General features: G+C 50.5%; 6 protein-coding genes across 6 annotated transcripts; 4 read left to right on the top strand and 2 right to left on the bottom strand.

The window, feature by feature from the left end:
• Positions 1-725: 725 nt before the first annotated feature.
• Positions 726-3,542, top strand: ALT_8179 (uncharacterized protein; the record flags this gene model as incomplete). Its single annotated transcript, XM_089600379.1, has 9 exons — positions 726-736; positions 787-809; positions 889-1,215; positions 1,273-1,315; positions 1,374-1,503; positions 1,574-1,807; positions 1,864-2,447; positions 2,505-2,795; positions 2,852-3,542. 9 exons carry the CDS (start codon positions 726-728, stop codon positions 3,540-3,542), a joined length of 2,334 nt encoding a protein of 777 aa, XP_089455272.1.
• Positions 3,543-4,039: 497 nt separating this feature from the next.
• On the bottom strand, positions 4,040-4,788 carry ALT_8178 (prefoldin subunit 5; the record flags this gene model as incomplete). The annotated part of the gene is made up of 4 exons (XM_089600378.1): positions 4,040-4,107; positions 4,164-4,281; positions 4,344-4,654; positions 4,725-4,788. The coding sequence occupies 4 exons, from the start codon at positions 4,786-4,788 to the stop codon at positions 4,040-4,042; spliced, it is 561 nt and encodes a 186-aa protein (XP_089455271.1).
• A 400-nt stretch (positions 4,789-5,188) lies between these two features.
• ALT_8177 (putative proline--tRNA ligase AIM10) lies at positions 5,189-6,956 on the bottom strand (the record flags this gene model as incomplete). Its single annotated transcript, XM_033561572.2, has 4 exons — positions 5,189-6,573; positions 6,629-6,758; positions 6,810-6,889; positions 6,944-6,956. 4 exons carry the CDS (start codon positions 6,954-6,956, stop codon positions 5,189-5,191), a joined length of 1,608 nt encoding a protein of 535 aa, XP_033417463.2.
• Positions 6,957-7,714: 758 nt separating this feature from the next.
• Positions 7,715-11,231, top strand: ALT_8176 (RNA-binding ribosome biosynthesis protein MAK21; the record flags this gene model as incomplete). Its single annotated transcript, XM_033561571.2, has 4 exons — positions 7,715-8,497; positions 8,550-9,664; positions 9,714-10,257; positions 10,326-11,231. 4 exons carry the CDS (start codon positions 7,715-7,717, stop codon positions 11,229-11,231), a joined length of 3,348 nt encoding a protein of 1,115 aa, XP_033417462.2.
• Positions 11,232-12,867: 1,636 nt separating this feature from the next.
• Positions 12,868-14,582, top strand: ALT_8175 (putative neutral amino acid permease; the record flags this gene model as incomplete). Its single annotated transcript, XM_033561570.2, has 5 exons — positions 12,868-13,083; positions 13,140-13,282; positions 13,334-13,460; positions 13,519-14,442; positions 14,502-14,582. The coding sequence occupies 5 exons, from the start codon at positions 12,868-12,870 to the stop codon at positions 14,580-14,582; spliced, it is 1,491 nt and encodes a 496-aa protein (XP_033417461.1).
• Positions 14,583-15,177: 595 nt separating this feature from the next.
• On the top strand, positions 15,178-16,700 carry ALT_8174 (glycine decarboxylase subunit T; the record flags this gene model as incomplete). Its single annotated transcript, XM_033561569.2, has 2 exons — positions 15,178-15,569; positions 15,635-16,700. 2 exons carry the CDS (start codon positions 15,178-15,180, stop codon positions 16,698-16,700), a joined length of 1,458 nt encoding a protein of 485 aa, XP_033417460.2.
• Positions 16,701-16,754: the final 54 nt, after the last annotated feature.

Here is a 16,754-nt window from a genome sequence, read left to right as displayed (position 1 = left end):
CTTACTTTATGTTACCTCACTTTCCACTATTTCGAATCAAATTACCCTTTCTGATATCCATTTGAATACAGGCTGCATTAGTCTTGAATGCATTGAGTCAATTGTATATATGTCAATCGCGGAGAACTACATATTGATGAAATGGTTTTCCGATACTTGGACCGCTCAAGTCTCGAGCAAAAAACTCACTTTTGGCTCTTCCTGCTTACACTTGCACTGAAAGTGAAGTCAAATGACCTCTGATTTGCAGTTTAGGGTAATATGATACTCTTAGTGGACGCATATAAGTTCAATTTGTTACAATTGATGGTTGCATGAGAAGTAATCAGTTTGATAGCTTTAGCTCTCTCCCATCTAAGCAATTCATCGCCAGGTAGTGCGATTAAGACTACCTTAGTACTTAGCTCCTTCAAAGACATGACTGCAAGTTGAACACCTGGTAGTGCTCCTATTCTTGTACTTCTGACAGGAAAGAGCTGAGGTACTGTTTCCGCTTATGGAAGTTCTTCTGTTTGCTCTTCACACCCTCCCTGTTTGCCTTGACTACTTATTCACTGATCCCCTATCGCCACCTCACTACCCAACATCATTCACTTTCATCCCGTTCACTACATCTATTCAATCCGTCACTTCATCAGTTTCGTCTAATTCAGCATCACGTGCTGCCATTGGCTTCCTGAAAGGTTCATACCTCTCGTTGAACACTTCCTTTGATTCTTTTTGAGATGGCGAAAGAGTAAGTCGACGCTTAACAACATCTATGTCCAAACCACTAAACTTTAGCAGTCACGAGCCTGGAGGAGCAGCTGGTAAGAACAAATATCCGTTCCTCAAATCGTGCAACAAGATCAACACAAGAATTGAGCTTCAGCTGACAACGATCTGCAGAATGGGCGCTGCCAGGCTACGACTTGAAGGCACCCGAGTCGCGTCGAACGAAACAGTCGTCCAAATCTCATCGGCCGTCTCCATCCAATATGTCCTCAAGAACCGAATCACAGAAACAGCAGCCTCAAGGCCAGACCCAGCAAGGACCCACCTCTCACGGCGTGATGACTCCCAAAAGCCAAACTGCACAGGTAAGAGGTATTGATCGGCCGCTGAGAGCGTGGGGAAGCCCTGCGGTTCGACAGACCACAACTCGACACACTTCAAACCAATTCTTCAAAGACTCGCCCTCGAAGGCCAAATGGCGTAATGGAGCGCAACCCAGTGGTCAGTGATAGAATATCCATTTTATATGCACAGGGTACTCATTCCATTTTCTTCCAGATGTTGTGAATCTACCAGCTCTATTTGGATCCATGAAATATGAGTAGGCACACCACGGCTTCTCTTCCTGGGCTGGTTGATTAACATGAAACTCAACTTAGGTTCTTCGGAGTAGCGAAGGCCACGATATATGGACGGAGCTCTCACGCCTCTCAAGGCCGCCACGAGGTATTCGAAGAAATTAGCAAGAAGACAGGCGCTTTCGTGAAGCCGCCTGCCTATACCGACCAGGTGAGTCCTCCGACTCAACGAAGCGAGTTGAAAATGTCTCGGTCAAGATGCATTCGCTCATAGCAGCCAGGCGATATCTCTTTGGGGGGAACCGTCTCAGATCGCCTCTGCAAAGGAGCATCTTCAAAAAATCATTGCAAAGTGCACCACTTCCTCCATCCCCACCAAGAAAAAGCTTGAGTGGGCGAAGATCAACGCACACTCCGTCAACAAGGAGGCAGATGTTGAGTTGAAGGAGAGGCGCGAGCACATATTACAGCAGCTCAGAAAGGCTCCCGAGAACCCTTCGGCTTTTCCCGAGCAGGTCAGTTCCAGAAACAGTACAGCCTGGTTTTGCAATCTAACTCCTTGATCCCATAGATGTTGTTTTTATGGCCAAGAGAAGGCCCGTCTCTCGTTGACTCCCTTGGTCCACAACTAGAAGCCCTTGATGTTATCAGGGCGAAGTTCGGCTGTCACTTGTTCGTCCCAAAGGACATGCCAGCCTACATTTGCGCCTTTGGACAATCCTGGGATACGATGAGGCAAATAGTGCAGTGTTTGAGAACCAAGTGGAGTGAAATCATTGCCAATAGCAATGTCAAGTCCAAGGTCTATGTTGTTGTGCCTCCTACACCAGCCTCCATGAAAGAGGCAATTATCATGGAGCGCAACAAGCAGTTTGGAAAAGCACGTCTCCGGGGATCCCGCCCCAAGGACCTCGAGCAATGGGAGATCCGAGCCGCCTTGATACAATCAAAGAACAATGCTCGTCTTCTCCAGGCGATCGAAAGGTCTTTGCGTGGCGTTGCCTTTGTTCGTGGTCATTTGCGCATGCGCATCAATCTCGGATCATTTGTGCTGGATGAATACCGTCTCCCCAAGGACGAGAGACCCTCGTATCAATTTGAGGAGTTTAGAGAAATGTTGCTGCATGAGCAAACAAAGGGCCGCTTGATCCCAGGGTACGTATGACCACCGCCTGAACGCAGACGGATAACTGACTCCCGTGAAACGTACAGACTGAACCTTGGCAAAGATGAGCTGCTCGCCAGATGTTTCAAGGCCACCAATATTCTCGAACCGTGCGATAGCGTGACGGGAAAGCTTTCTGATGCCGAACCGGCTTTCTCAGTGAACTTTGAGTTTCTGGGATCTAACAATGCGCTGCTTCGATTAGAAGCTGAGTTTGCCAAAAGTCCTGGTGCGCATGAGTATGAAATCACTCAAAGACGTTGGCTTAGTCCACGTAAGAGCGGCCATTCTGCCGACCAGCGGTCCCCTCTCCAGATAGGCGTCATCGATTTCGAAAGGTAAAGCCGACTTTGACCTTGCAGTATCCATTTCCAAACTGATTCGTATGTAACAGATCCGACTGGCAGCTTGAAATAAAATCCCTGGAGTTCTATGAGACATCCTCGATCAATGCCGCTCTGAGGTCCTTCTCTCATTCTATCAATTTCCGACGCACTGCGGACATCAACGACATCTCCGCAAAGCCACAAAGGAAGGTCGTCTTCCCAGCTTCTGCCCCAGTGTCCAGATTTGTCGAAAAGACAGCGATCAGGTACCGACTTAAGAACACCAAGTACATCCTCGAGGTCGCCCGCTACGATGAGTACAGCCGCACCACTGCGCCAGGGTACGGTGGACAGAACTCTGCCGCCATCACCGGGCCAATCTCCGATGTTCCTTCAAGTTCTTGGGGTGCATCGATCTTCGATCCAAACTGGGACAACTTGCTCGGACAGCACGCGAATATACCGCTTGGACATACGGCAAGATACAGTCCCAGTCTGGACACGTTCTTCCCACCCATAGAAGAGACTACCGGACGCAAATACGAAGGATTCTGGGAGTTGATTGCCTTGGTGAGACGGGTTGCGGAGTTGCTAGGCTCAACGAAGACTTCCTCTGAGAACGTGAAGCAGCGAGTCCCCAAGAGCCCTTCGAGCGATAAGTCTGATGAAGCCATTATTGCACGTCAAAATCGCCAGCAGGTCAACATCGGTCCTCAAATGCGTGTCTTGTTGGATGCAGATCTCGGCACGTTGTTCTGACTGAGCACTTTAGTCCGCCAGATTTTGTTCTCAGAATGCGGAACGCAAGTCGCTAGCTTCCCCTTTCCGTTGCCGCAGTCGGTCTCTAGCTAAATCAGACTCCTGGGTCTAGGCAGTCTCGTACAAAGGCTTTGATAGAGAAATTGCGTCTGCGGACTGGACGAGTTAGAGGACAATGACACCTGGAAACAGGCGTCCGAATATTTCGAAAACAATCTTCGTCTTGTGTAAGAGCGTCTCAAACAGCTGGAAGAAGCTAAACATCAGTTGTAGCGTAAGCTGGATGCTTATCTGAATCGCTCTTTGCTGAGAGTCATGATCTGGGGAATATGAGCAATGCTGCGCCAGATTGTACTAAGCCTACATAGAAACAAGGTCCTGTTATCTCTTCTCCATATGGACTTGCAACAGGTATCATATAATTCTAAGGAAGTTAACTGATTTTATTCTGGAGACTGTACCATAAGCGCCCTCGTCACAAAGGTTATGCGATGGAATTAGCCAGCACCTGCAGCTGCGGTTGGAGATGGGACAGCTTCGCCGCTTAGCATCTTTTGTCTCAGAGCTACAATAGCCAGTTAGTTATCGAACAAGACTGAGTACAAGGCATTCGGTACTTACCATCTTCAAAGAGTCTCAATTGAGCACTCTTAGTCTGTACAATCTTCTCCAGCTCAACGCAATTGGTTTCCAAACCCTTGACCTTTTCTTCGTAGAACTCAATGGCCTTCGGTGCTGTCTGTTCGAGGAAGACAAACTTAGCCCTCAAACATGGTGATCTTGGAGGAAGACTCCACAAACCTTCTCAACATAAAAGCCCGTTCCAACATCAACAAGCACCTTTTCTCGATCCGCGAGCTTACCCCTCACATACAGCGAGCTCGTCAGAGGAACCAGTATATCATCCTTCCCAGCTGTTCCCTTCTTCTCCGATCCCACGACCCCATCATTGATGGACCGCACACAATCACGGAATCTGGATTGCGCGGCGCGCAGTTTCTGATGCGAGGTGGTCAGGTGCTCAAGCTCCGAGGTGAGTCGGGTTTGGAGGGCGCGGAGTTGAGGCACGGAGAGAGATGCGATGTTCACTGTGGACGCTCCGTTAGATTCTACTGTTGGATTGTAACGTGCAGGATATGGAATATATCCAGTTATGGCATATGCGCGGAGGAGAGAGCTTACCGGCGCCGGGGGGAGCTCCGCCTGAGCTTGAAGAGTCGGATGCGGGGGTATTTGCAGGTGGCATTCTGGTGGTGATGGTTGATTAAGGGGTCTTTTTTGAGTAGAAGAGGAGGAAGCCGTGAGCTCCTGGTTGGAAGCGGAGGTGGCCCGGTGCACTGTGCTTCTTTATTTGAGGTGACCGAGTTGGAGAGGTCTGCTTCGATCGATTCATTGATTGAGGGAGCCAGTTGGGTGCGTTTTTCGGATGGTTGATTGCGGCGCGTGGAGATAGTGGCCCCATGGGCAATTTTAGTAGTAGATGGGTATCGCCACGCACCACTCTTTTATCGGTCCAGCTATAAGTTGCAGACCATTGAAATTTAGAATATAGATCGAGATGCTAGTGTACATTCATTCTACAAAGATAATTACATGATTCAGCCTGCGGAGTTGCAGACTAGATGGGCCATATTGGCCAGCTGTGCTCATAGTCGCTCTAGTAAGGACTGCACGAAGGACGGCAGCTGATCTAACGGCACATCTTCGCGTAGATTGTCCAAGCGACGACATTGTACCTCGAGGTTCTGTGCCTTCTTCCACCCTTTGCCAACCACGACGATAACAGGATATCCAATCAAGTCCGCGTCCCCGAGTTTCCATCCCATCGGTTTGTCGCGGTCATCCAGGATAGCGTCGATGGAAGAGGTGTGATTTGAGACGAGAGAATCGTACACTTTCTCTGCCTCCGTCTCCAATCCCTTCCCTGGAACAACTACTACTTCGTAAGGTGCCATAGCTCGGGGCCAATTGAGGCCCTTTGAATCCGCGAGACTGTCAGCCACGGCGCTGATCATGCGCGAGACGCCAATCCCATGACAGCCCATCTGCATGGGCACCTGCTGATCTTTGGATTGAGAACCCCCGGATAGCGATCGATCGATCATGACAGATGCCTGGAGGACTTCACTGTACCGAGTGCCCAGGTGAAAGGTGTGACCGAGTTCGACAGCGGTGTGAGTCTTCAAGGAACCCTTTGCGCATTTGGTACATTTGTCGCCATCTTGTACTTTGACGAGGTTCAGAGCTTGGTTCGTGCCAGGGAAGCGATCAAGCATAGAGTAATCGATCTCGTCTGCGGTGCGGTTGACCTTCTCCAGAAGGTCACTTAGAGGTGGACGCTTGTATACTCTTACATGTGCGTCGTACAGATCCAGCACATGTGGACGCTCAGAGCTGGAGATACCAGATTCCTTGTTGGACATGACCTGTGAGACCCATTGTTCAAGCGGATTCTCTACGCTAAGGTCGATGTCAACCCCGGCTGCGGTGGCTATAGATTTGACTGCATGGGAGTTGACTTCGCGTTCCACGGGTTCTTGGTTTGCTTCGCGCAGGGAGAACTTGGGGTACCATCCTCGCAAGAGTGTCTTTCTGTCTCTTGATATCGCCATCCATAAGTCAACTGAGACAGTTGGATTGTCTCCAGTTGAAGTTGTCCCCGTGTCGAAGCCTGATACTTGCCCCGCACCGGTATTTTGAGCCTCCTCAGTGTTATGAGCCTTTCCATCTGCGAGTTCGTCATTGTAGACATGGTCGCAGTTCGAGCAGCTGATGACAGTGTCTTCGCCTTTTGAGCTGGGAAAATGGAATTCGTGGCTCAGGCTCCCGCCCATATTTCCAGAGTCTGCAGCCGCGACTAGGTACGGTATCTTCAACTCATCAAAGAGGTTTTTGTAAGCCGCTTTCACTAAGTTGTATGTCTTCAAAGCTTCTTCAACACTGTAATCGAATGTGTAGAGATCCTTCATAAGGAACTCTCGCCCGCGAAGCAGGCCTTGTCTTGGTCGTGGTTCATCTCTATACTTTCTCGCTACATGGCAACTGCATCAGTAACGCGGTTTATCAAGAGATCACATTTTACTTACAAACTTGATAGACGCGCAAAGGGAGGTCTCTATAAGACTTGGTGAGGCTTCCCACCAGAGTAGTAATCTCCTCTTCATGAGTAGGGGCAAGAAGGAAACGAGACTCTTTCCGGTCCAGAAATCTGAAGACCTGGATATTCAAGTTAGTGTGAACTATCGAGTAAAGGTGGACGAGATTCACCTCAGAACCTTCTTTCAGACGACCTGACTGCTCCCAGAGCTCTTGAGATGATATAGATGATAGAGAGACCTTTGAGGCGCCTGGAACTAAGTCAATGAAAGAGTCTTCTCGCAGTTTAATCAATCTATACACACCAACCGATCGCATGTGCTTATCAATAAGACGCTCTAGCTTTTCTTGCACCCGCAATCCAAGCGGTAGCATATGAAATATTCCTGAGTAGGCCTATCATAGCAGTCAGGGAGCGGGCTTGAACATCCCGACGTAGGGCAACTTACCTGCCGAAGGAAGCCTCCTCGGATTAAGAGTTCGTTTGCATCCTCTGATCCAAGTCAATGACCTTTGTTCGCGGAAAGGCCATTATTAAACTACTATACCTTTTTCGCCTTGGGAAGGCTTTTTCGAGATGCCTCCCGTCGGAATCCAGAAATTGGTGACACGATTTCTACCATCCGTCTATGATGTTTCAGTACTTGAGCAACAACCGTCAGATCCTGGGAATAATACGTGAAACGCGCATTTCTGAGCTCTACTTAATCGAATCGTCCCCAAGTATGCTCGACATGTCCTCGAAAAGCGGCCCGAAATCGGGCGAATCCCAGAAATCATTAATTGACAAAGAATTATTGTCAATGAACCAAAGATATAAGTGCAAACAACAAGAGTCAATGCAACATTATCCAATCACATTATCATGTAATTCTTCCATATTTGCAACTGATACTGAAGGCAATATTCCATAGGCATGGTCCAAGCGTCCGGCATCTCGGGGACCGCGAAACTATTCTCCGGCGGCCAACAGCATCTCCTCCGCAAGTTTCGTCTTCGGGCGGCAGAAAAAAAAAAGTTGATGATAGAAGTCCACCACGAGCGTTTTGTCTGTCTGGCCATTTTACAACGCTTCAATGGCCAAAGGCAAAGGAAAGAGCCCCTCCGGAGCAAATGCAGTCCCTGTGGCTGATTCCAAGTCAGCTGGGGAATCTCTTCCCCAGATTGAGGAGGGTGCATTTGCTGGTCTGCGACAGAAAATCGAACAAAGATTGAAGGACGAGCAAGCTGCCAAACAAAACAAGTCGAAGAACAACAAGAACAAGAAGAATCAGAATGCGGACAAAGCTACGCCGAAGAAGGAGAAGGAATATGCTCCGAAGTCCGAGCCGAAGCGTGAAGTCAAGAGCGATAAGGACAACAAAGGCAAGAAACGTGACCGCAACGGAGAAGTGATCGCCAGGGAAGAGAAGAAGGCCGGTGGAAACCAGGATGACACTTTACGCCAGGAAATTCTGGCACTGGGTGGCACTGAAGAAGACTTTGATCTGCTGGCGGGTGTGGAATCCGAGTCTGAAGTGGAAGTCGCACCAGAGACACAGAAGAAGTCGAAGAACAAGTCGGATGAGGACTCGCTCAGAAAGGAATTATCCGCAATGCTAGCTGCTGCTGGTCAAGTCGTTCCCGATGATATTGAAGACGAGGACGAGGTGGCTGCCGCATCTGGCTCTGAAGGAGAGGACGAGGAGGAGGAACAAGAAGAGGAAGACGACGTTCAGCATAGCGAGGACGGCGATCAGTCAGAAGAAGAGGAGGAAGCCTCTTCGGCGCCCGATGCCAGAAAAGCCGAGCCTCCCAAGAAGGAGAAGGCCAAAGAGCCAGCCCCCGAGAATATCTTCCCCAAAGAGTTCTCGAAACTAGTGAGTATATCCGAGTCTTGTTCCTCAAAAATGTACTAATACGAGCGGATAGACTATCCCTCCCAGATCTGACTGGTATGCGACGGCTCTCCCTCCAACTCCGTCAAACACGAAACATGCGAAGGCTTTGCCCCGCCACGTGGTGGAACGCGTTCACAATTATGCTATCTCACTTCTTGAGAAGGAGACTAAGATGTACACGGAGGCGCAACAGGCGTCGGCCTCTTCCTCTCACAAATTCTACACTACCATCATGTCGACCGGTACCCTCAGCGACAAGATTTCAGCTTTGACACTTGCTGTGCAAGAGTCGCCAGTGCACAACACCAAGCAACTTGAGAATTTAATTGGTCTGGGCAAGAAGCGCAGTCGCGCTCAGGCGGTGGAAGTTCTGAGATCGCTGAAGGATATGTTTGCTCAGGGTACATTGCTTCCCAATGACCGGAGATTGAAGACTTTTGGAAACCAGCCAGCCCTCATGGCGGCATTCCAAGGAGCTGGAAGCAAATGGTCGGAAGGCGACCCTCTTCCTGGAGGTTTGCAAAACAGTCATCTAATCATGTGGGCATATGAAGACTTCCTGAAGGACCAATACTTTGAGGTCCTGAAGATCTTGGAAGTGTGGTGCAATGACGAGATTGAGTTCTCGCGCTCCAGAGCCGTGAGTTATGTCTATGAGCTGCTGAAGGAACGGCCGGAGCAGGAAGCAAACCTGTTGCGGTTGCTGGTCAACAAACTCGGCGACAAGGCCAAGAAAATCGCCTCGAGAGCTTCTTATCTGCTCTTGCAACTTGAACAGGCTCACCCTTTGATGAAACCCACCATCATCAAGGCGGTTGAAGAGATCCTTTTCCGGCCGGGCCAGAGCCAGCACGCCAAGTACTACGCTATCATCACTTTAAACCAGACCGTTCTTAGTCTAAAGGAGGAGAGTGTTGCCGTTCAGCTCTTGGATATATACTTTGCGCTCTTTATTGCTCTCCTGAAGCCTGCCAAGGATGGTAAAGGCAAGAATCAAGGCAAGTTTGGTAAGGGTAAGAAAGGCAAAGGAAAGGATGATCCGGCAAAGAGTCAAGCACAGGAAGAGGAAATGCGTGAGAAGCTTGTTTCTGCAGTCTTGACAGGTGTTAACCGAGCTTATCCTTTCACGAGCTCGGATACTGACAGGTATGTCTGCCATCTACTGTAACTTGATGCTGAGCTAATCTGTCCGCAGACTTTCCAAACACATCGATACCCTTTTCCGTATCACGCACTCTTCCAACTTCAACACTAGCATCCAAGCTCTGATGCTCATTCAACAACTCACAGCATCTCATCAAGTGGGTGCTGATCGCTTCTACCGAACCCTTTATGAATCACTTCTCGACCCACGAGTTGCCACTTCCTCGAAGCAGTCGCTATACCTCAACCTATTGTTCAAGGCTTTGAAGAACGATTTGAACCTCCGCCGGGTCAAGGCCTTTGTGAAGCGGATCGTTCAAGTCCTTGGTCTACATCAGCCGGCTTTCATCTGCGGTGTCTTTTATCTTATCCGCGAGCTGGAAAAGACTTTCACTGGTATTCAGGCTTTGATTGATCAACCAGAGGATAACGAAAGCGATGACGAAGAGGTGTTCAGAGACGTGCCTGATGAGGATGATGAGCAAACTCAACCTGCAGTTCCCGAAGATAAGCAACAGAAGCCTTCAAACCGATACGATCCCCGCAAGCGGGATCCGGAACATAGCAATGCTGACAAGACGTGTCTGTGGGAATTGGTAAGATGGACTCTCACTTTGTCTGGGACCTCAGCATTCGATAGAGCAAAGCTGACAGAAATCTAAAGCTACCGTACTTGTCTCATTTCCATCCATCTGTGTCAGTCAATGCCGCCCACCTTCTGGACCACCACCCGATGAGCGGCAAGCCAGACATGACAATTCACACATTGACACACTTCCTTGACCGCTTCATCTACCGAACTCCCAAGGCGTCCGCAACTACCCGTGGTGGCTCAATCATGCAACCACTCGCTGGTAGCGACGCGAAGGACCGGCTGGTGGTTACTGCCCAAAGTAGCCAGGACCTGCCACCCAATTCTGAGGAGTTCTGGAAGAAGAAGACCGAGGATGTGGCAGCGGAAGATGTTTTCTTCCATGAATACTTCAGCCGAGTTGGGAAGAGCAAGGACAAGGCCCAGAAGAAGAAGGCCAAGGACGCTGGGGTGCGCGGTGAAGAGGACGCAGAAGGACTTAGCGATGCTGAGTCGGAGATCTGGGAAGCCCTTGTTAAGTCGCGGCCCGACTTGGAGGATGCCGGTGATAGCGACGATGATCTCGACCTGGATGACCTCGAATCCGCCTATGATCAGGATGAGAACGAGGAGGGTGCTGAGAGCGACGGCGGAGTCATCTTCAACGACGAGTCCGACGAAGAGATGGAAGACCTCGATGCTGCCGCAGAGTCCGAAGTCGAGGAGCTGCCTACCAAGAGCAAGACCAAGGGCAAGAAGATGGAGGAAGAGGAAGCCCTGGACGAGGAAGACGATTTCGACATGGATGCGTCGGACGAGGAGGCATTCGTCGGCAGCGACGAGGAGCTGCCGTCCGATATCGAGCTTGGAGGCGTGGAGCTACCCAAGGAGGACGAGGCATCTGGTCGGAAGAAGAGACGCAAGCTCAAGCACCTGCCTACATTTGCATCGGCGGACGACTACGCAGCCTTGCTGGCCGGGGAGGACGAGGGGATGTGATATTCAGGCACAAGTTTACGGAGATGTATGTACATGTGCATATAGATACCACAAAAGTCTATCTTATACCACGTGGCTTTCAAGGGTTTTAGCCCATGATCTTCATTTCTGCGGCTCTTGAAGCGTTTCTAGGCAGTACTAAAGTCACGTGCACCTTGACATAACGTACATCATATCCAGCACCTAGCATGGAAGTAACAGGTGTCAGCTTGAGAAAGTCAGGATCTGAGACCTCTGCACAGCCTGGTAATTCAGCGCCATGGGCCCCTAGACCTTAGCGCTTATCCGCTATCAGAGATTTCATTGTGTCTCTTCACTTCCCATATGGCAAAATTTGCGTGAAGAGTGGTGAGTGGAAATTACCCCCTCCGGTACTGCCAGATGCGGCGTGCGGGGCGGGACACGATCTGGCGGCCCCACACGCCACGCCCAGGACTAGCGCTGATTGGTGATATACGAGGATGGTTACACTGGGGCATGGGCCAATGGCGGCATCCCCTGGTGATGCAAGGTTGTTTGCAGTCGCGGCTTTCTTGCCTGTTTCTACGGGACTGTTGGGTTGAAATCTCTGCTATTTATGTATGAATCTACAGTATAATTTAAAGATCAATGTCTTGGTATTAGACAGAAGTATAGACTATGGAGTAATTATCAGAGGGAATGAAACAGTTGGGATTGGGAGACTTGGGACGGATAAGAGGTACAGCTGGTCAGGACCTTGGAAGGTTTCGCTCTAGACAAGGAACCTTTCCGCCACATCTATTCCCTGCCGTCCATTTCCCAATTAGGTTGGACATGATGATTACCTCTCCTCGACCTCAACGCTCATACGTCAAGTACTACGCCTATTGCGGCTGTCTTTTCTCTACTCTCCCTCGTAACTGTCACCGCCCTGGCCTCCAGAGTAATTATCTATGGGTCTCTTGACTCGCTGCAAGTGAATGGTTCCAGAAAAGCCTGGGCTGATCACGTCATAGAGCCTAAAGATTGACCATCGACCTGGCCTATGGATCTGCTCTTGTCGGTTTCGCCGTCCGCATTGCGTCTATCTTCCCATAGTGTACCTTAAATTACGCAGTAGTTAGGGACCTAGCCTATTAGCCGGTTCATAAGAGTTGGGATAATCCATGGCATTATTATTTTAGTTTGATAGCATTAATTGTGATCGCGATCTTACTTGATCATGGATCATCCTTCTATATGACTTTTTTTTTTCTCTCTGCTTCTCATCTTCTTTAGAATTTAGTTGTTGACTCAAGATATAGCCTTTTCTCTTGGCCGATTCTTCTTACATCTTGTCTCTGTCTTCCCCTCGCCTTATCGCTGGGTAATCGTCTCCGCTGCTAACAGTACGCCAAGTGAACGTTTGTCTGCTATTCAGTGTTCAATTTTTATCTCGACTTTCTCCTGAATATCCTAAGATCAATACTTCGAACATCTTGTATGTTGTGGTATCTCTGAATATCTGCCACGTTTACCAGGGCTTTCATTTCTTATATGGTCGATACTAACATCTATACCTGTATAGACCCGCCCAAATTAAAGAGGCGCAGTACATGCATTCAAAGGTCTACAACATCACTTCTCTCGCTCACACTACCGACTGCTTCCATTTGCGGTTCGTCCGCACGTTGAAATGGCGTGGTTCACCTCTTCAGAAAAGCCCCCGAACGACGACCGCTCGTCGAGCGTGTCCGACCAGGCCCGAGGTTCTCCTGATAAATTGAAACAATTGGATCTTGAGGGTCAGGGTCATGGCGTGCAGTCGGATTCAGAGAACGGCGATGTCGGTAGGCAGATTGAGCTTGAGGCGGAGAACTCCATCAAATATCGCACATGTAGCTGGCAAAAGGTAATCGCAACCGGGTGAGCAATTTGGCAAAGTGTTAACGTCCTGTTGGTGTATAGACTGCCGCCCTGCTCTTTTCTGAGTACATCTGTCTGGCCATCATGTCGTTCCCGTGGTCATATTCCGTCCTGGGCCTCGTTCCGGGGCTGATTTTGACCGTGGTTGTGGCAGCGATTGTGCTGTATACCTCCCTGATTATTTGGTATGCTTCATTGTCATAGGTTCGCGCGGTTTGGGTGCTGATACCGATTAGGAGATTTTGCTTGCGCCATCCCGAAGTCCGTGATGTCTGCGACATCGGCCAGTACCTCTTCTGGGATTCCAGGATTGCTTGGTATATGACTGCGGTCATGTTCTTGTTGAACAACACCTTCATTCAGGTAATCACCTCCTTATTGCCATATTGCCATATCTCCGCGCAAGTTCTAATCCTCTTAGGGCTTGCACTGCTTGGTTGGGGCCAAATATCTCAACACAATGACGAATCATGGAGCGTGCACTATCATTTGGTCATTGGTGACTGCCATAGTTTCCATGGTGTTCTCGCTGCCACGGACGTTTAGCGGATTGTCCAAGGCCGCCACTTTGTCGGCTATCTTCACCTTCGTATCCGTCATTCTGGCAGTCATCTTCTCGGCCATTGAGGATCATCCAGCTGGCTACACTGCCGCACAAGGTGAACCAACTGTGACCGCGATCCCAGTGGCGGGCACCACGTTCGTTTCCGGTGTCAATGCATTTTTGAACATCAGTTACACATTCATCGGCCAGATCACTCTCCCCAGTTTCATCGCTGAGATGAAGGAACCGAAGGACTTTTGGAAATCGGTTACGGCCGTGACAATCGCCGAGATCATCGTCTTCAGTCTGGTGGGCGCCATTGTATATGACTACACGGGAAATCAGTATATGACCGCGCCCGCATTCGGCTCCATCGGCAACGAGGTCTATAAGAAGATATCTTTCTCGTTTATGGTTCCTACCTTGATCTTCCTCGGAGTTCTATATGCCTCTGTGTCAGCGCGTTTCGTCTTCTTCCGTCTCTTCGACGGTACACGCCACAAGGGCAATCACACGGTCGTTGGATGGGCCTCCTGGGCCGGTATCCTTGCCGTTCTTTGGATCATGGCCTTCATTATCGCCGAGGTCATTCCCTTCTTTTCCGATCTGCTCTCCATCATGAGCTCTCTATTCGATTCGTTCTTTGGATTCATCTTCTGGGGAGTTGCCTATCTCCGGATGAGATATGCCGACCATGGGCCGGGCTTCTACAAGAAGCGCGGTATCCGCGGCTGGGTTGGCTTTATCGTCAACGTCGGGCTGATCCTGACGGGTTTGTTCTTCTTGGGACCAGGAACCTATGTAAGCTTCCTTCCTCTCTATCATTTTCATAAGCGTGTCGCTAACATGACCATACGCAGGCTGCCGTTATGAGCGTCATTATAAGCTATCGGACAGGTTCCGTTGGAAGCCCATTCTCGTGCGCCGATAATGGATTGTGATATCTTATCCTCTTATTTTCTTGTTTATTTTTTTCGGCTGCCCTTGATCGTGCAACGCGAAAGACGAAGACCGCGAAGCTGGATCTTCGGGCGCACACGACTCAAAGGATCTGCTATCTAACTGTTATTGCTATTCATGATGTTTGACTTGTTGAACGCTGCGCGGCGGATTCCTGGTTCGATATTCATTTGAATTTGCTTGACTGCTTAGTTTAGTATCTCGATCCGCAGATCCAGCAACCATAAATGCCGCGGCCAAATGTGGGCACCATTTCGCTCCGATGCCTTTCGCTCCGATGGAGCCTAGGATGGCCGTTCTGTCAGACTTCCCATTTAACCTCCCAAGATACGTAGATTTTAGACATGCGTATATTGTAATATCACAGATATGATTCCCTCTCTTCATAATCATCAGCACATCTCATCTCCATCAACTCGATCATTTCCGGATTGCACCGAAAGTCCGCGGAATTGACCTATCGCCACGTGACTTTTCCGTTATCGTAGCTCTTCTCCGCAATATCATCACCGTTCTTGATCTGCTCGGCTTTCTGATTCTGTAGATATCTTTTCTTCTGCGCCTCAGTTACCCATCATGTCTGCTCTACGACCTTTGCAAAGAGGTGTGAACCTCCTGGGCGCAAGATATGTCTCTCAATCCTCCCGTGTTGCGGCCAATGGCTCCAACATGCTCCGGCGGCAGCTCGCATCTGCGCTCCACGGCCGCTCTTCGGCCGCTGGCATGGCTCCCCGATTCACTGCTGGGCCATTGGTGCACTCCCAAAATGGGGGCACACGGCGTTATGCCTCGTCTACTGCCTCTGGACCAGTCAAGAAGACTCAATTGTACGATCTGCACATTGCCCGGGGAGCGAAGATGGTGCCCTTTGCGGGGTACTCTATGCCGCTGCAGTATTCAGATCTCAGTCACGTCGAGAGCCACCACTGGACCAGAGAGAAAGCTAGTTTGTTTGATGTGAGCCATATGTAAGTATTCTCAATATCAGAGATGATTGACACTCTTGAGACAAGCCGATTCTAACTCTGGCTAGGGTTCAACACCATCTTAGCGGCCCCGGAGCTATGGAGCTGCTAATGAAGGTCACTCCCTCATCTTTGGACAAGCTCAAGCCTAACTCCTCTACACTCTCCTGCCTGCTTGAAGAAGGCACCGGCGGCATCGTCGACGACACCGTCATTACCCGCCTTGGTGGCGACGCATTCTACTTCGTCACCAACGCCGGCCGCCGCACAGAGGATCTGGCCTTCCTACAGGCCGAGATCGAGGCATACAGGCAGACCCACGGCGCCGACAGCATCAAATGGGAGATCCTCGACGACCGGGCTCTCGTCGCCCTGCAGGGCCCGCTCGCCGCCTCCGTCCTCCAGCCTCTGATCAGCTCCCACGGCGCGGCCTCTCCCGCCGACACCGACCTCAGCACTCTCTACTTCGGTAACTGCCGCTCCCTACACCTCACCCTCCCCGACGGCGCCCCAACCCCACAGCCCCTTCTCATCTCCCGCACCGGCTACACCGGCGAGGACGGCTTCGAGATCTCCATCCCCACAGCCGGCTGCCCTTCCCTCCCAACGCAGGTCACCGAGCTCCTCCTCGCCAACCCGGAGCAGGTCCGGCTCGCCGGCCTCGCCGCCCGCGACTCCCTCCGCCTCGAGGCAGGCATGTGTCTATACGGCAACGACATCTCCACCGCACAGACACCCCCCACAGCCGCCCTGGGCTGGGTCGTCGGCAAGGACCGCCGCGACCCCGCCACAGCGACCTTCAACGGCGCCGCCACCATCCTCCCGCAGCTCGCGTCCCCCGCGAAGACCCTCTCGCAGCGCCGCGTCGGCTTCACAGTCGAGAAGGGCAGTCCCGCGCGCGAGGGCGCCATCGTCGTCGACCTGAGTGATGACTCGCACCCGCAGATCGGCGTTATCACCTCGGGACTGCCGAGTCCGTCTCTGGGCGGTACTAATATCGCCATGGGCTATATCAAGAACGGCATGCACAAGAAGGGAACTGAGGTGGGTGTGTTGGTGCGGAATAAGCTCCGCAAGGCAACGGTTACGAGTATGCCCTGGGTGGAGAGCAAGTTCTACAGGCCCAAGGCTTGAGTGATTCGTTACATGTTTCTTTTATGATGCTCTTATGTAAATAGTTACGATTGC

Source organism: Aspergillus lentulus (assembly GCF_001445615.1).
Source record: "Aspergillus lentulus DNA, contig: Alt16, strain: IFM 54703, whole genome shotgun sequence".
Lineage (NCBI taxonomy): Eukaryota > Fungi > Ascomycota > Eurotiomycetes > Eurotiales > Aspergillaceae > Aspergillus > Aspergillus lentulus.
The sequence above is the reverse complement of the archived record's forward strand: the minus strand, read 5'-3'. Positions and strand labels throughout refer to the sequence as shown.